The sequence below is a fragment of the Lissotriton vulgaris genome, chromosome 1_1 (assembly GCF_964263255.1).
Source record: "Lissotriton vulgaris chromosome 1_1, aLisVul1.2, whole genome shotgun sequence".
NCBI classification, from domain to species: domain Eukaryota; kingdom Metazoa; phylum Chordata; class Amphibia; order Caudata; family Salamandridae; genus Lissotriton; species Lissotriton vulgaris.
This window is the reverse complement of record NC_141685.1, coordinates 4,690,905-4,709,818: the sequence shown is the minus strand read 5'-3', so window position 1 is coordinate 4,709,818 and position 18,914 is coordinate 4,690,905. Positions and strand designations below refer to the sequence as shown.

General features: G+C 49.0%; 1 protein-coding gene across 1 annotated transcript in view; it reads right to left on the bottom strand.

The window, feature by feature from the left end:
- The window catches only part of LOC147736930 (zinc finger protein 212-like), a 208,421-nt gene that overhangs the window by 54,878 nt on the left and 134,629 nt on the right, over positions 1-18,914 (bottom strand). Inside the window, exon 4 of the mRNA XM_086953922.1 lies at positions 673-774. Within this exon, the coding sequence (XP_086810048.1) occupies positions 673-774 (102 nt within the window). The remainder of the gene's footprint in view (positions 1-672; positions 775-18,914) is intronic.

Genomic DNA, 18,914 nt, shown 5'->3' with positions numbered 1-18,914 from the left:
CTCCAAAAGGGCCACATCCCAAAAACACTTAGGGCCCAATTATGATGGCGGTGGGACCGTCACTGACAAGCTGATGGTGGTGGTTCCACCAACATCCAGCCCATCGGTCCGACCGCCGCATTAGTTGTGGTGCATGTGTTGTGGTGATTGTGCTGTCGTGCATGTGTTGTGGTGATTGTGCTGTGGTGCATGTGTTGTGGTGATTTTGCTGTGGTGCATGTGTTGTGGTGATTGTGTTGTGTTGTGGTGCATGTGTTGTGTTGTGGTGATTGTGTTGTGTTGTGGTGCATGTTTGCGATGCTTGTGTTGTGATACATGTGTTGTGGTGCTATTTTGTAGTGCATGTGTTGTGGTGATTGTGTTGTTTTTGGGTGCATGTGTTGTGGTGCATGTGTTGTGGTGATTGTGTTGTGGTGCAAGTGTTGTGGTGCATTTGTTGTGTTGTGGTGCATGTGCTGTGGTGCATGTGTTATGTTGTGGTGATTGTGTTGTGTTGTGGTGCATGTGTTGTGGTGCATGTGTCATGGTGATTGTGTTGTGGTGCATGTGTTGTGTTGTGGTGCATGTGTGATGTGACAGTGCAGAGGGTTTAATCATTCCCACTCTTTAAAAACATTAGATAAGTTCTACTTTTTCAAACAGAAAGACATGTTCCCATCAACACCTCCTGACCTGTGAAGGGAGGGTCTTGACCTTCATGTTCATCAGTGACCGGAGCACCCGTGACATGTCGGTTTCCTCTCAGTGACACTTCAGACACAGCAGGTGAATCTCCTGTTCAATGAAGACAACAGCCATAATAAACACTTACACAATCAGAATCTCTGTTCACGTATATTGATTATTTTTAGAGTTTTGAGACAGTAAACCTTATCTGTATATTCCCGGATGACTGCGAGACGCAGGATTGTGCACGCGACCAAGGAGTGTGCAAAGACATGCGATGAGAAGCAAAGACCAAGGAGTGTGCAAAGACATGCAACGAGAAGCAAAGACATGCAACGAGAAGCAAAGACCAAGGAGTGTGCAAAGACATGCAACGAGAAGCAAAGACCAAGGAGTGTGCAAAGACATGCAATGAGAGCAAAGAGTGTGCAAAGACAAGCAAAGACCAAGGAGTGTGCAAAGACACGCAACGAGAAGCAACGACCAAGGAGTGTGCAAAGACACACAATGAGAAGCAAAGACCAAGGAGTGTGCAAAGACACACAATGAGAAGCAAAGACCAAGGAGTGTGCAAAGACTTGCAACGAGAAGCAAAGACATACTCATTGACGGGAGAGAAGATGGATACTGAGAAGGAAGATCAGAGAAAAAGGAGAAGAAAAGCATGGCCATCCAGTCTTTCCACAGGCCTCACAGTCGTCTGCTTCATTTCCACCCACATAATTAAAAGTTTTGAATAGTCTGGTCTGCCAGATCCCAAAGCAACACATCTAATAAGGGGTCGTTTTATGCAGTGTTCTGTCCACTGTCCCCTTTTAAAGGAGGGTTTAAAGTATCACAAATGAAAATTAATGGGGAGGAGCAATTTGCAACTGTTAGTACGAATAGAAAACACGTACAGAGAGACTCACATTTCCACGCATAAACACACATGTATGTGCACTGTAGGACATCCTCTGCCTCTTCTACATGGTCAGCCCAGTTTGTCACCTTTTCTGGACCCTATTTTTGATGGCTTTAGAACTCTGTGCACTTTAGCCCTGGTAAACATGAGTAAAATGTATGTGCTCCCCCAATAAACATGTTGAAATTGGCTGAAACCTGATTGGTGCTTAACATTTCTGTAAAGCCACAGTATATTGTGCAGAAATACACCCCTGGCATGGAAAGTTAAATGCCACCCGTGAACTCCAGCAGCGACGGTCCATTCCTTACAGCTGAAGGGCAACGTGGCTTCAGCCTGCGCTGTGTAGCCTGACAGTAGCAGCTTGAACTCTGCTGCACTGACCTGTCAAAATCACTCTTTTGACAGGTAAGAAACTGCCTTTTAAATATTAAGTTAGTGCACATTGCTGCCCACAAGGTAGGGGTGCATAATATTTAAGACTGGAACATGTGAGACAAATATCACGTTTGCCCAGTAAGTAGGCCCCAAACGCAATGGTCGCTGGTCAGGCTGTAACTGGTACATAGGGAAAGTCGAAGTATACATTATTTACTTTAATATATATTTTGACCTGTACCGGCTACACACAACATTTAAAGACTTATTTTTATGAGTAATAAAAATCCAAAATAATGGTGACATTAGATTTTTATTAATTATGTTGGAAATGTAACTTTTAGGAAGTTACCCTTTATTTGCCTGAGCTTTTCAGAAAGCTAGTTAGTATCAGCCTCTGCAAACTCCCAGTGTGTCCTCAGCTCCTAATGAGGCATGAAACTCCTCCTGTTGGCATAAGAGTATCACATCCTGCCTGACAGGTCTCTCTAAGCCAAATATAAAACGTTGGTACACCTGAGAGGGAGCAAACAGGATACCAGGAAAATACTTGTGTATTCCCTGTTTGGAACTGCAGGACTCTTCTTTTGTCCTACCAGACTCTGTGTTCTAGTTTGTTGTGGGTACAGGGCCTGCTTCAAACAGGATTTAAATTTTTTTTTATTTATTAATTATTTATTTAGGAGTTTTCTATAGCGTGAACTTGACCTGAAGGTATCAAAGCGCTTTACAGAGTAAACATAGCAACAATATCATGAGGTATATATTGTAGCAAAGTGGGTTTGTGTTGCAGTAACCCCCCCCCACTCTTTTTGCAGATTTCTGATGCATTTTTGACTTGATGTGCCCTGGGTCCCTGCCATTCACGTTCCCAGGGCCTGTGTTATTTCACAAAACTGTACATTTGCACCCCCAATTGGCACCTCTCTGGCCACATGCAAACACCTTGTAAAAGGTACCATGGGTACAAAGGGCTCTGTGACCAGGGAAGGCCTCTGAAGTGTGCAGCACCTGCTCTGCCACCCGTAGCGGTCCCGCACCTTAACATACACACACACTGCCATTGCAGGCTGAGTGTTTGGGTGCAAAGAAAAGCGAAGAGTCGACATGGCACACACACCTGTGTGCCATGCCTGGAACCCACTGCCTATGGTGTAGGTTAGACACCTGTAAGAATGACTCTGAAGTCATCCTTGGCAAATGAATAAATGTTTATTCCTCAAATGGATCCCATCACAGTTCGAGCCAAGGTCTCTACAAACAAAGACATCATCAGATTCTAAAGCCCTGGCAACAGGTAGGGAGGCCTAGGATGAAAGCATCTTAGGATGCCACATATCTCCCTTCTTTATAAATAAACAAAAGCTAAGTTACAGGATTAGAAAGATAACACAAAACCTATTTAACATAGTCATTCAAAGATTTAGGAGGAGAAGAAACTCTAGAAAATGTGCGAACTTTGTCAGACATCAAAGAGGTTTGTTTAGAAGTAAACTCATTAGAACATTTCATGTCAGGAGAACAAACAACGTCTTTTCTAACTACCACCACCCTCTTCCAATTCCAAATTCTGTGGTCAGCAGTTTTGACAGCATTTTTGAAGATCTTAATAACTTGGATGGGTTTCAAAAATGTAGATGAGGTCTTCTTCTTAGAAGGATTTCTTATAAGAAACCAGTAGCCAACCTTAACAGGAGTTAATCTCACACTTTTTCTTAAATCATGAAACTTTTTCCTATCTTCAATTTTCTTAAACTGAATCACATTCCAATTACTTTTTTCATTCTGTGAAACTTTTTCTGGCTGCATGTCATTGACCCATGGGGGTGCAACAAAAGTGTTAGGACACCTAGCCCTAAATAGTTCAAAGGGAGTTCTTTTCGTGACTGAATGTGGTGACAACCTATAAGCCTCAACCTTTTCCAAATCTGAGTACGCCAGTCAAGCCCTGTTGACCTAGCCATATCTATACACTCTTTTAACACACGGTTAAATCTCTCAACCATTCCGTTGGTTTCTGGGTGGTAAAGTGGAGATTTTAAATGTTTAACACCACGGCTAGACAAAAAGGACTTCATCTCTCCGGATACAAATTGGACGCCATTGTTCGTAAGCACACTCGAGGGTATGCCTTCCCTAGCAAACAGCTTTTCTAAGAATGAAATTACATGTTTGCTTTCAATTCCTCCAGAGATGCCTATCTCAGGCCACCTTGAGTAAACGTCAACTAATACAAAAACATACCACTCAGAACCAAAAGATTGTATGGGGCCAAGAATATCAAGCCCAACCTCTTTCCAAGGTGCATCAGGTCTATCTCTAATAATCATAGGTTGAACCTTAGGCTTAACAACTCTATCACTCGGAGCACATTCAGCACAATCTCTTATCTTGCGCTCCACCTGTAAATCCATCCCCGGCCACCAATATGACATTTTGAGTGTTTCTTTTGTCTTAGATATGCCTTGATGTGTCATATGTGTAAGGGAGATAAGTTCTTCTCTAAGAGAAAGAGGTGGAACTAACCTCAAACCCCTGAAAAGCAAGCCATCACTCTCATGCCAAAATCTCTCCATGTTGTCATCATCTTTGGGTTTGCTCTTCCAAACCATATTAATGTTCTGTAGAACTCTTGTCAAAACTTCATCTTCTGATAAAGCCCTTTCCCATTTTTCTTTATCAATTATATTCTCATCAATGGCACAAACCACTTCATCATCCTGTTCTATGTCCTCATTATAATCCACTTCATCCTTAACAATTAGTCTAGACAAAGCATCAGACACTTTGTTTTCTACACCAGGCAAGTATTTCACGTCAAAATTATATTCTTGCAAACCCACAACCCATTTAGATATACAACTTGACACAGCATCAATACCTTTCTTAGTAAAAATCTCACACTAAGGCTTGTGGTCAGTCCTGACCTCAAAACTCACTTCCCCAAAGAAAAATGTTCAATTTTTTTATTGACCAATACACTGCAAGGGCTTCCATTCCCACTACTGAGCACCTTAATTCAGGACCTCGCAAACTCCTTGACAAAAAGAGAATAACACGTTCTTGAGAATTGCATCTTTGAACAAGCACAGCGCCAAGCCCTTTTAAACTCGCATCTGTAATCAAAATGTACTTCATTTCCGGGTCAAAGCTACATAATTTGGGAGCAGTTTTTAACTTGTCATTAATGGTATTAAACTCCTGTTCACATTTATCATCCCACAGAAACTCACAACCTTTATGGAGTAAATCCCTCATGTGAACACACAAAGAAGCAAAAACACCTATAAATTTACTGTAATATGCTGTCATTCCTAGGAAGCTCATCAACTCCTCTTTGTTAGTGGGTGGGGCCATCTTCTGTATTGTGGTAATTAAACTGTCTTTAGGTAAAACACCACCATCTGAAATGGTATGGCCCAAATATTCAATTGAGCTCTTCCTAAATTTGCACTTTTCAATTTTTACAGTTAGATTAAATTCATTCAGTCTATCTAACACCATAAAAAGTCTCTCATCATGCTTGCTGTCATCTTTCCCAAATATCAAGATATCATCTTGGTAGACTCTTACACCTACAAGTTCTTTCAAAACGTTTTCTAAGGTCTTTCGAACACTGAGGCCACTGAGACAAGACCAAAAGGTAGTCTTGCAAAGCGAAAAGAACCAAAAGGGGTGACAAATGCTGTTAGGTCTTTTGAGTTTTCGCATAACTTGATCTGGTGATGTGCAGAGCGCAAATCTATGGTACTAAAAACCTTTTCTCCCTTCAATAACATCAACAAAACATTGATCTTTGGAATGGGGTATCTATCTACTACAACATTTTTATTCAGTTCTTGAAGGTCCATACATAGACGAAGAGAACCATCCCCTTTTTTGGCTGTGACTACCGCCGGAGCGACCCATTGGGTAGCCTCTACTTCTTCAATAATACCTTCTACCTTCATCTTTCAGCCGTTTTAACACACTCTTTACTTGTTCTCTAACTGCCATGGGTATATTGCAGACTTTGCTACAAACAGGTTTAGCGTTGTCAAGCAAACGAATGTGATGCACATAACCCTTGAGACATCCTAATTTCTCTGAAAAAACTTTTGGAAATTTACACCTTAATAGATTAGAGAATTTGAAATCGCAATCGTCACTCACAACAGAATTCACAGTTGACATGAAATCTTTTTTTTAAATGATAGAATGTGATGAACTAGGATCCAACATGACACCTAGATCTCTTTGGTGGAACCAGCTCAATATGCTGTCACCCTTTTGTGAAATATAAATTTTCGCACTAGTTAACCTTTGTTTATAGTCGATTAAACCCCAGAAATATCCAAATAGTTTAACAGGTTGTCCCCCATATGCAAAAGGTCTTAGGTCTGGCTTAAAATTTTTAACTCTGCCTTGTATTTCCTTGATGTAAATTTCTTTGGAAATGATGGGTATTTTGGCACCTGAGTCAAACCGAAATCTGGTGGGTTTTCCCTCTACCAAAATTTGATCCAAAGGACAATTCTTTCCTTCAGCATCTTGAACCACTTGTACTTGGATTTGTCCACAATCAACATCTTCTTGATATTCGTATGAGTTATCAACATCATGAAACACTTCATTAACTCTGCCTTTGTAATTCTTACCTTTGCACATAGCTGCGAAATGACCTTTCTTTTTGCATTTACTACACATGGTTTTCCAACCAGGACACGCTCTGTCATTTGCAAAATGAACCATTCTGCCGCAACGAAAACATTCACTTTTGTGAAATCAAATTTCTTAGGAAGTTCTTTAGATACAGTATTATTTATGGCCTCTTTATGATTCAAGGTTTTTGAGGAAATAGATCTGACAACTTGAACAGAGCTTTTATCTTTACTGTCACCTTTTTTTTTTTTAACATCAACACATTTGAGAGAGTGCTCAATTCTCTTTGCTATTAAAATCACATCCTCTAAATTTGGCTCATCCTTTTGCCAGAGTTCTTCCCTGACACGTTCAATGCTGCAACCTAGCTTAAACTGGTCACATATCCTTTCAGCTAAGGTTGCCCCAAATTTGCAAGAAGATGCCAATTTTCTAAGGGATGTGACGTAATGTTCGACACTCTCATCTTCTAGCAGTACCCTGCGTCCAAAATGATACCTCTCAAGTATCGTACTTACCTTGGGTAAGTAATGTTTCTCTAATTTGGCTAAGCAAATTTCAAACTCACTGAGGCTAGTATCATCAAGCTCAGGGAGATGGTCAAAAACTTCTTGACCCTCCGCTCCCAAACAGTGTAAAAGCAGGGCAGTTTTCCTTTCTGCGCGTAATGAAGATCCGCACACACGTGCATATTTTTCAAAAACCTTACGCCATTTATGCCATTTAATAGGGGGGTCTCCAGGAAATGACAAAAAGAAAGACGGTGCAGTCACATTTTGCATGTTGGTATTATAAATGAAGCAAAGTAAAAATGAATGTAATTGTATAATGAAGTAGAATAATTATAAAATAAAATAAAAAATAAACTAATAAAACCAGCACATTAAATACTGCCTACAATGAAGTAAAAGTAGATCAGAAAATGTTAAACTTAGACTCGATGCTAAAGACTCTAAGATATCTCTGATGACGTGTGCTGTCGTTGTTGTGTTGACACCTTTAAGATAGTGTCCTGTTGTCGCTGTGATGAGATGCAAGAGTCTAAAAAGTGTGTGTGTCACTGTGATAACACACTTTAAAAATGCGACAAAGTTCCACAGACTTAGTCCACTAGAATACAATAAATCATTTAATTTCCTGAGAATTTGCAAAAGAAAGCGAATGTTCTAGTCTTTTTTTTTTAACTAAGGTTTTTGAGGGTTGAACAACTTATCTGCCTGGTTGCGTTTTGAAAAACATATGTGCCCAGTTGCGCTTGATGTAGACGCTGTGCTGCAGTACGAAGAGTTTCCCAGTAACGCTGTTCCGAAGTTATTAGTTGTATACAGGTTGCCAAGCAACCCCAAAATGGCCGCCACGTCAACGCACAATGACATCAGCGCCATCCCAGAATGCACCAGAACTGTGGGACGCAAAGAAGAGCTAACGAGTGAAGCGAAGTTCGAGAAAATGACCAGCAGCTTGACTCGAGGAGGAGAACTGGCTCTCGCGGCTGCGCTCGCAGTAAACAAACAAACTTTAGATGAAGGTAAGCGTCTTTCAAAATTTTCAAATGACGCTCGCCAGACACGCTCTTGCCTTTCTTTTTTATTTTTATTAAAGCAGCCAACTCCAAAAGTAAAATTGTAAACAGAGACAGGAACACCAGTGCAGGTTGTAAAGTCAAAATAAAACTTTGTAAGTACAATAGAGTTAGCTGTATATGGGCATCAACAGATAAGTTAGCGAATCCAAAGCAATGAAAAAATGATTTCAATAGAGGCAGGCAAAAGTCATTATTTTCTTCCAGATATTTTTTTGAGAAAGGCAATAAACTTGTAGATTAAAAGAGAAACGAGTGCCAGAAACAGTCCGTATCCTTTAAAGCAGGTGCAGTGTCCCAAAATACTTGTGACTGAAATTCTTACTAAGCGCCAAAATTGTATTAAAGGTAAAATTAGTCTTGATGAACAGTACCTGAAACTGCCAGCGAAGAAATAATTCATTAGGAGAAGTTTTCAAATGAAAAAGCAGTGTTGAGATCCTTCCATTGAGGTCACCCTCTGTCGTCAAATGTAAGAATGACTCTGAAGTCATCCTTGGTAAATGAATAAAGATGTTTCTTCCTCAAATGGATCCCATCCAATTAAGAGCACTTGACAGCACACAGAATCCGCTTCACCTGCCGACTCACAGTTCGAGCCAAGGTCTCTACAAACAAAGACATCATCAGATTCTAAAGCACCTGGCAACAGGAAGGGAGGCCTAGGATGAAAGCATCTTAGGATGCCACAGCACCCCTCTTGCTGGGTGCACTAAACCACTGGTGAGGGTACAGTTGCATGAGCACTGTACCCCTAAAGTGTTTAAGTTCATTCCTAGACATTGTAAGTGCAGTAAAGCCATAGATAGTATATGGTCTGGAAGTTTGTCATTACGAATTCCACAGCACCATAATGGCTTTACTGAATTCTGGAAGCTTGGTAGCAAACTTCCTAGCATGATAAACCCACACATATGCCAGTGTGGGATTTATTATACAATGCACTCAGAGGGCATCTGAGAGATGCCCCCTGAAAATCAACCAGCATCTGGCGGGTTCCCTGACTGGTAAACACCAGCCTGCCACCACGAGACATGTTTCTGGACCCCTGGGGTGGGAGCCTTTGCTCCCTGAGCCCAGAAACAACGCCTTTCCTGGGCAGAGGTGGTCGCACCTCCCCCTGGCCAGGAAGAGCCATCTGTGGCAGGGGAGCTTCAAAGGCCCGGACGCCTTTGTACCGCAACCCTCAGCCTCTCCTGCTATCAGGAGCGGGCCCCCTTCCTGTCTCACCCCTCTTTTGGTGGGAAGAATGCAGGAAAAATTAGAGCAGCCCAGAAGTTGTGCCCACCTCTGCCAACCCCACTCCTCAAGTGCCCGTCATCTTGCAGATGGCAGGCACTCTCCAATCAGGGATAGAGACTGTGCAAACTCCCCTGCGTGGGGTGAGCACACAAAGGGTGTAGTCACCCTAAGGCCAGTAGGCCATTGGTTTCTGACCTGGAGACCTCTAAAACACCCCTACACACAGTATTAGAGGGCAGCCTTGAACCCAGAAGCAAAGACCCACAACCTATGAAGAAGAATGATGAAAGAAGAGGCCCCGCATGTGAGAAGTTGGCCTGGCATATGATGTCCACCAGTTCTAGTGGGCACCTTGCACCAGTCTAATCGACCTTTATTGATGGTGGTTGTAAAGTCAACCTTATAGACAAGCTATCCTAGTGGTAGCATGGACCAGTAGTCATAGGCTAAGACTTCAGAGAGCATGTGAAGCAAGCTGTTTTAACATTTATAATCCCTTGAATACCAAAGGAAAGCACACCACACAAGGTATTTATCAAATATATGTCAGAATCGGTCCTTATGGGCCGCTGTCCGCGCAATGCGTGGTATTTGGATGCCTTGCTTCATCGAACCACAAATCCCAAAGGGCCAAGGGTGAAGCTGCGCGAGATGTTATCCGCGCAAATCAGGAAACATAAGCCAAACCTACAGCAAAGACGGTGCCGATAATTTTGGTGAGCCGGAGAGAAGTGAGGTCGTGTATACTTGGATGTAACCGTGAGTAGGAGTTACAGTGTGTTTCCGGCTGGAACCACACGGATTTGGAGAACAGTTGAACTGTAGCTGTGTGTATTTTCCGGGAGAGACAGACATGGCTGTGTTCGTCAGTTTCCCCCTCCTTTGTCTTCTTCGGAGTATCTGTGTTGGGTTTCCCGAGTGGAGGAGAAACGCGGCTGTGTTTCTAACTTGGGCAAATCCCTGGGAAAAAACATTCAGAACATTCGGAGAGAAGGATTACGGAACTGTTAGTATTTGTTGTCCATGGGGGAATATCAACAAAACTCACAGTGAAGTGAGTGCTACTTGACTGATTTGTGCGGACCAGTGCAAGTCACGCTATGAATAATACAACGTTATAATTTGTTTGCGGGAAGAAACCTTTTGAAGGTGCAGTTAACCTTCAGCTCCTTGTTTGTTCCATGTTTTCTTTCAACAATTTGTTTGTGTTTTATTTCACACTGCAGGAGAGGAACCAGGGGGGTACCTAGTATAACGGAAGAGTGGAACAAGGCAGAATATTGTCAAGAATTGGTATGTGAGGTGTTATCAGAAGCTAATCGTGAATGGTAAAGCTGTTGTATAATTCATGTGCATTTCTGTGTTCCTTCCTTACCAGATTGTTACCACAGATAGGACCTTCCCTCTCTCTCCTGCACCTAAAGACTTAGAGTTTTCCTTTTCAGGTAGGCTTGACTACTAGTGGGAAAAAGAGTCCAATTCACTAATAGGGTGTCTCTGTATTCTAGAGTAGATAGGGAGGGGTGTGAAGCTAAATCCCTTGTCTTTTATCGTTTCAGATCTCCCTCCCCGCTGTGCCCTTCCTTTCCCGCGATTGCGGAACCCTCCTATTGGTCTGTGATTAATGCCAGGTCACGGGTTGGTTGCGTGAGAGCAGGTTTAGGACTTTCAACACAGCCCCGAGGAGAAACGTGCCGGATCGTGACAATATATATGTATTTAATCTAAACACAACCGCTCTGCACTCTTTATGAGGTCAGAGGTAAAATTGCAATACAAGTCACACAGTTAATATACGATAAGTTGCACAGTATACGTTATGCCCTGGGGGCCTCACAAACCATATACTACGAACGTGGTATAAGTACCACGTGAGAGTTAGAAAGCAGGCCTAGGGTCTAGGGAATCGCTGGGGCTACACTAAACAACCAAAGGTTAGGAAGTAGGAGGCCCAAAAACGCGGGTTCCCGTTGACTTTCTATGGAGATCGTAAAAGTTACAATTTAAGGACACTTCCGGATGGACTAGGATGGAACCCTTTTAAACTAGGACACTTCAAAGGTCAAGACCTACGGGAGCACCAGAGTACTCGTGTTACCTCACCCAGGGAAGCCTGGTGCATAGGTGTCTTTTCGTGTCGGGTTTCGTCGTCGTTTTCTATGGAGAGCTGCAAAGAAGTGCTGCAGGCGACCAGAGGAAAAGTGTCCGGGTAAATCCAAGGATGGATCAGAGATGGAAAGAACCTGAAAGCAGAAGGGACAGAGTCTGGGTCACTAGCCAGTGACCAGGAAGGAACCAGGCTATGTCGGGTGCTTTGTAGGTGAAGAAGGTGAGTTTGTCTCTTCAGCCACGAGGTCCAGGAGGTATCGACGATGACCAGGAGCTGGATTTGAGCTGCCCCACGATGAATCTAGATGACTGCAGCATCGGTATCCGAATTGGACCGAACAAGTCTTAGCAACCGCAACCCACGCAGGATGTCGAGATTGGCTCTGTTGCAGACCAGCAAGGTCTGTGGCGCTTCTCCTTTTCGGGGAAGCTGGAGCAACCCTGGAGCAACCCGGAAAGCAAGTAAAATTCAAAGGAAGGTCTTCAGGGGGCTCACAAGCCAAAGGGGCAAGTAACCGGGAAGACGCGTCGAGCTCAAATGCAAAGGCGGGGCCCACGGGACACTCACGGATTGTGGGGGCCTGAGCTTCAGTTCAAATGGTGCTCAGGGCTGGGGCTTCTCGTACCCCAATGCACAACTTACTGAGGCTTCAGGAAAGGAGTGCAGGTAGCTAAATTTAGCATGTCCAAGATGTCTGGTACCACGTCTCTCATGTCCGCCACGTGTCTCAGCTTTGCTGTGGATATAGGTAGGGGTCAGAGAAGTCTGGAAGTCCAGTTCTTGTGTCACATAGTCTTCGGGTTCTGACGGGAGCCTTGAAACTGCAGACCGGCGAAGTTGCTTTTGGTGCCTGTTTGAGCAGGGTGGTCACTCCTTTACCACAAGGGAGATGTCTTCCGTCTTCCAGTCAGAATGGAATGTCGAAGGTCCAAGTTATGTCTTTCAAAGATTAATCCAGGATAATCTAAAGTCCCAGGGACACAGCTCCTATACTTATACTAAGGATGGGGGCTGGATTACCTGCCAGGTCCCTCCTTTGGATGGACCCTGAGAAGGGGGGGTTACACCCCTTTCCCCTTGTCCAGTTTTGCGCCAGAGCGGGGCTGGAGTGCCCCAGCAACTGGTTTGAACCGGGCTATGCATGGAGCACCTTGTATGCCCCAGGCAGTGTCTAGATGTATTCCCTGAATGCAGCCCTCTCTGCCTCAATACTCAAAACCCCTGTCTTGGGAGGTGCTGGCACCTCCCTCGACAGGAAACCTATTGTCCAGTCCTCCCTCGCTGGAGTTTCCCCCAGCTGCAGGAGGTCAGACTCATGTCTGTGGCAGCAGCATCCATTTTGTGATGCTGAGGCTCTGTTTAACTTTAACCGGGTAAACCAGTAACTACATGTCTTCTCCCTCTAGAAGGGTGGAATGCTACCCCCGCCGCTAGGACTGGCGGGGGGGGGGGGGGTGGTGGTAGTATTCCAAAGTGTTTGACACCAAACACGACATGTTTTGATAAAGTCAAACCAAAATTAGTATTAACCGCGAGTATTATAATGCACTTAAGAGTATATGGTATAGCTATAAGGAGATGGTTCCAAAAGCTGCAGATCTGGCTAGGGCACCCTCTCACATAAAACTAAGCACTCTGCCTCCAGGAATGCCGAGGTCTACCATAGGAGTGGCTTATAGGTGTCTATGTGTCTATATGTAAAGGTAGATGTAGGTATACTATATCTAAGTAAAGGGTGATTACACCACCTTACCCAAGCTGAGTGATCAGCCTGTGGTATCAGTTTAGATGGCCAGCCAGGGCATAATACATGCTGGTGCCGCTGGTAGGCCTAGGGTGCACCTATGCCCTGGGTACCTATGGTACACCATACAGGTGCTCACAAGGATGACCCAATACCCAATCTGGTATGTACCTAAAGTGCATGGTATCAATTTAGAGAGAGAACAGCTGGGCTGTGGGTCAGGTTAGCAGGCCCACAGCCACACTAAAGTCGAAAAACCAGAGAATCACAGCAAAAAGTGGAGGTGACCATAGGAAGCAGACCCTACTCTCCTACATCTGTGACCTGAGAGGGGCCCCGAAGGACGGGGGCTGCTGTCTGTCACCTGAGAGGAGCCCCGAAGGACGGGAGCTGCTGTCTGTGACCTGAGGAGCCCTGAAGGACTGGACCTGCCATCTGTGACCTGAGGAGCCCTGAAGGACTGGACCTGCCATCTGTGACCTGAGGAGGCCTGAAGGACGGGAGCTGCTGTCTGTGACCTGAGAGGGGCCATGAAGGACGGGAGCTGCTGTCTGTGACCTGAGAGGAGCCCTGAAGGACGGGAGCTGCCGTCTGTGACCTGAGGAGCCCTGAAGGACTGGAGCTGCTGTCTGTGACCTGAGAGGGGCACTGAAGGACGGGAGATGCTGTCTGTGACCTGAGAGGAGCCCTGAAGGACGGGAGCTGCCGTCTGTGACCTGAGAGGAGCCCTGAAGGACGGGAGCTGCTGCCTGTGACCTGAGGGGCCATGAAGGACGGGAGCTGCTGTCTGTGACCTGAGAGGAGCCCTGAAGGACGGGAGCTGCTGTCTGTGACCTGAGAGGAGCCATGAAGGACGGGAGCTGCTGTCTGTGACCTGAGAGGGGCCCTGAAGGACGGGAGCTGCTGTCTGTGACCTGAGGAGCCCTGAAGGACGGGAGCTGCTGTCTGTGACCTGAGAGGGGCCCTGAAGGACGGGAGCTGCTGTCTGTGACCTCAGAGGGGCCCTGAAGGACGGGAGCTGCTGTCTATGACCTGAGAGGGACCATGAAGAACGGGAGCTGCTGTCTGTGACCTCAGAGGGGCCCTGAAGGACGGGGGCTGCTGTCTGTGACCTGACAGGAGCCCTGAAGGACGGGAGCTGCTGTCTGTGACCTGAGGAGCCCTGAAGGACGGGAGCTGCTGTCTGTGACCTGAGAGGAGCCCTGAAGGACGGGAGCTGCCGTCTGTGACCTGAGAGGGGCCATGAAGGACGGGAGCTGCTGTCTGTGACCTGAGAGGAGCCGTGAAGGACGGGAGCGGCTGTCTGTGACCTGAGAGGAGCCCTGAAGGACGGGAGCTGCTGTCTGTGACCTGAGAGGAGCCGTGAAGGACGGGAGCGGCTGTCTGTGACCTGAGAGGGGCCATGAAGGACGGGAGCTACTGTCTGTGACCTGAGGAGCCCTGAAGGACGGGAGCTGCTGCCTGTGACCTGAGAGGAGCCCTGAAGGACGGGAGCTGCTGTCTGTGACCTGAGGAGCCCTGAAGGACGGGAGCTGCTGCCTGTGACCTGAGAGGAGCCCTGAAGGACGGGAGCTGCTGTCTGTGACCTGAGAGGGGCCATGAAGGACGGGAGCTGCTGTCTGTGACCTGAGAGGAGCCCTGAAGGACGGGAGCTGCTGTCTGCGACCTGAGAGGGGCCCTGAAGGACGGGAGCTGCTGTCTGTGACCTGAGAGGGACCCTGAAGGACAGGGAGCTGCCGTCTGTGACCTGAGGAGCCCTGAAGGACTGGAGCTGCTGTCTGTGACCTGAGAGGGGCACTGAAGGACGGGAGATGCTGTCTGTGACCTGAGAGGAGCCCTGAAGGACGGGAGCTGCCGTCTGTGACCTGAGAGGAGCCCTGAAGGACGGGAGCTGCTGTCTGTGACCTGAGAAGGGCCCTGAAGGACGGGAGCTGCTGTCTGTGACCTGAGAGGGACCATGAAGGATGGGAGCTGCTGTCTGTGACCTGAGAGGGGCCCTGAAGGACGGGAGCTGCTGTCTGTGACCTCAGAGGGGCCCTGAAGGACGGGAGCTGCTGTCTGTGACCTCAGAGGGGCCCTGAAGGACGGGAGCTGCTGTCTGTGACCTCAGAGGGGCCCTGAAGGACGGGGGCTGCTGTCTGTGACCTGACAGGAGCCCTGAAGGACGGGAGCTGCTGTCTGTGACCTGAGAGGAGCCCTGAGGGACTGGAGCTGCTGTCTGTGACCTGAGAGGAGCCCTGAAGGACGGGAGCGGCTGTCTGTGACCTGAGGAGCCCTGAAGGACGGGAGCTGCTGTCTGCGACCTGAGAGGGGCCCTGAAGGACGGGAGCTGCTGTCTGTGACCTCAGAGGGGCCCTGAAGGACGGGAGCTGCTGTCTGTGACCTGAGAGGAGCCCTGAAGGACGGGAGCTGCTGTCTGTGACCTGAGAGGAGCCCTGAAGGACGGGAGCTGCCGTCTGTGACCTGAGAGGGGCCATGAAGGACGGGAGCTGCTGTCTGTGACCTGAGAGGAGCCGTGAAGGACGGGAGCGGCTGTCTGTGACCTGAGAGGGGCCATGAAGGACGGGAGCTGCTGTCTGTGACCTGAGAGGAGCCCTGAAGGACGGGAGCTGCTGTCTGTGACCTGAGGAGCCCTGAAGGACGGGAGCGGCTGTCTGTGACCTGAGGAGCCCTGAAGGACGGGAGCTGCTGTCTGTGACCTGAGAGGAGCCCTAAAGGACGGGAGCTGCTGTCTGCGACCTGAGAGGAGCCCTAAAGGACGGGAGCTGCTGTCTGCGACCTGAGAGGAGCCATGAAGGACTGGACCTGCCGTCTGTGACCTGAGAGGAGCCATGAAGGACGGGAGCTGCCGTCTGTGACCTGAGAGGAGCCATGAAGGACGGGAGCTGCTGTCTGTGACCTGAGAGGGGGCCTGAAGGATGGGAGCTGCTGTCTGCGACCTGAGAGGGGCCCTAAAGGACGGGAGCTCCTGTCTGTGACCTGAGGAGCCCTGAAGGACGGGAGCTGCTGCCTGTGACCTGAGAGGAGCCCTGAAGGACGGGAGCTGCTGTCTGTGACCTGAGGAGCCCTGAAGGACGGGAGCTGCTGCCTGTGACCTGAGAGGAGCCCTGAAGGACGGGAGCGGCTGTCTGTGACCTGAGGAGCCCTGAAGGACGGGAGCTGCTGTCTGTGACCTCAGAGGAGCCCTGAAGGACGGGAGCTGCTGTCTGTGACCTGAGAGGGGCCCTGAAGGACGGGAGCTGCTGTCTGTGACCTGAGAGGAGCCCTGAAGGACGGGAGCTGCTGTCTGTGACCTGAGAGGAGCCCTGAAGGACGGGAGCTGCTGTCTGTGACCTGAGCCCTGAAGGAAAGGGAGCTGCCGTCCGTGACCTGAGAGGAGCCCTGATGGACGGGACCTGCCGTCTGTGACCTCAGAGGAGCCATGAAGGACGGGAGCTGCTGTCTGTGACCTGAGAGGGGCCATGAAGGACGGGAGCTGCTGTCTGTGACCTGAGGAGCCCTGAAGGACTGGACCTGCCATCTGTGACCTGAGGAGGCCTGAAGGACGGGAGCTGCCATCTGTGACCTGAGGAGGCCTGAAGGACTGGACCTGCCATCTGTGACCTGACAGGAGCCCTGAAGGACGGGAGCTGCTGTCTGTGACCTGAGAGAAGCCCTGAAGGACGGGAGCTGCTGTCTGTGACCTGAGAGGAGCCCTGAAGGACGGGAGCTGCTGTCTGTGACCTGAGCCCTGAAGGAAAGGGAGCTGCCGTCCGTGACCTGAGAGGAGCCCTGATGGACGGGACCTGCCGTCTGTGACCTCAGAGGAGCCATGAAGGACGGGAGCTGCTGTCTGTGACCTGAGAGGGGCCATGAAGGACGGGAGCTGCTGTCTGTGACCTGAGGAGCCCTGAAGGACTGGACCTGCCATCTGTGACCTGAGGAGGCCTGAAGGACGGGACCTGCCATCTGTGACCTGAGGAGGCCTGAAGGACTGGACCTGCCATCTGTGACCTGACAGGAGCCCTGAAGGACGGGAGCTGCTGTCTGTGACCTGAGAGAAGCCCTGAAGGACGGGAGCTGCTGTCTGTAACCTGAGGAGCCATGAAGGACGGGAGCTGCTGTCTGTGACCTGAGAGGGGCCCTGAAGGACGGGAGCTGCTGTCTGTGACCTGAGAGGGGCCCTGAAGGACGGGAGCTGCTGTCTGTGACCTGAGAGGGACCCTGAAGGACTGAACCTGACGTCTGTGACCTGAGAGGAGCCCTGAAGGACGGGAGCTGCTGTCTGTGACCTGAGAGGGGCCCTGAAGGACGGGAGCTGCTGTCTGTGATTTGAGAGGGGCCCTGAAGGACGGGAGCTGCTGTCTATGACCTGAGAGGGGCCCTGAAGGACGGGAGCTGCTGTCTGTGACCTGAGCCCTGAAGGAAAGGGAGCTGCCGTCTGTGACCTGAGGAGCCCTGAAGGACGGGAGCTGCTGCCTGTGACCTGAGAGGGGCCATGAAGGACGGGAGCTGCTGTCTGTGACCTGAGAGGAGCCCTGAAGGACGGGAGCTGCTGTCTGTGACCTGAAAGGAGCCCTGAAGGACGGGAGCTGCTGTCTGTGACCTGAGAGGGGCCATGAAGGACGGGAGCTGCTGTCTGTGACCTGAGAGGGGCCATGAAGGACGGGAGCTGCTGTCTGTGACCTGAGAGGGGCCATGAAGGACGGGAGCTGCTGTCTGTGACCTGAGAGGAGCCCTGAAGGACGGGAGCTGCTGTCTGTGACCTGAGGAGTCCTGAAGGACGGGAGCTGCCGTCTGTGACCTGAGAGGGGCCCTGAAGGACGGGAGCTGCCGTCTGTGACCTGAGGAGTCCTGAAGGACGGGAGCTACTGTCTGCGACCTGAGAGGGGCCATGAAGGACGGGAGCTACTGTCTGCGACCTGAGAGGGGCCCTGAAGGACGGGAGCTGCTGTCTGTGACCTGAGAGGGGCCCTGAAGGACGGGAGCTGCTGTCTGTGACCTGAGAGGGACCCTGAATGACTGGGCCTGCCGTCTGTGACCTGAGAGGGGCCCTGAAGGACGGAAGCTGCTGTCTGTGACCTGAGAGGAACCCTGAGGGACTGGAGCTGCTGTCTGTGACCTGAGAGGGGCCCTGAAGGACTGGACTTCCCGTCTGTGACCTGAGAGGGGCCCTGAAGGACGGGAGCTACTGTCTGCGACCTGAGAGGGGCCTTGAAGGACAGGAGCTACTGTCTGTGACCTGAGAGGGGCCCTGAAGGACGGGAGCTGCTGTCTGTGACCTGAGAGGGGCCCTGAAGGACGGGAGCTGCCGTCTGTGACCTGAGAGGGGCCCTGAAGGACGGGAGCTGCCGTCTGTGACCTGAGAGTGGCCATGAAGGACAGGAGCTACTGTCTGTGACCTGAGGAGCCCTGAAGGACGGGAGCTGCTGTCTGTGACCTGAGGAGCCATGAAGGATGGGGGCTGCTGTCTGTGACCTGAGAAGAGCCTTGAACAACGGGAGCTGCTGTCTGTGACCTGAGAGGGGCCCTGAAGGACGGGAGCTGCTGTCTGTGACCTGAGAGGGGCCCTGTAGGACGGGAGCTGCTGTCTGTGACCTGAGGAGCCCTGAAGGACGGGAGCTGCTGTCTGTGACCTGAGGAGCCATGAAGGATGGGGGCTGCTGTC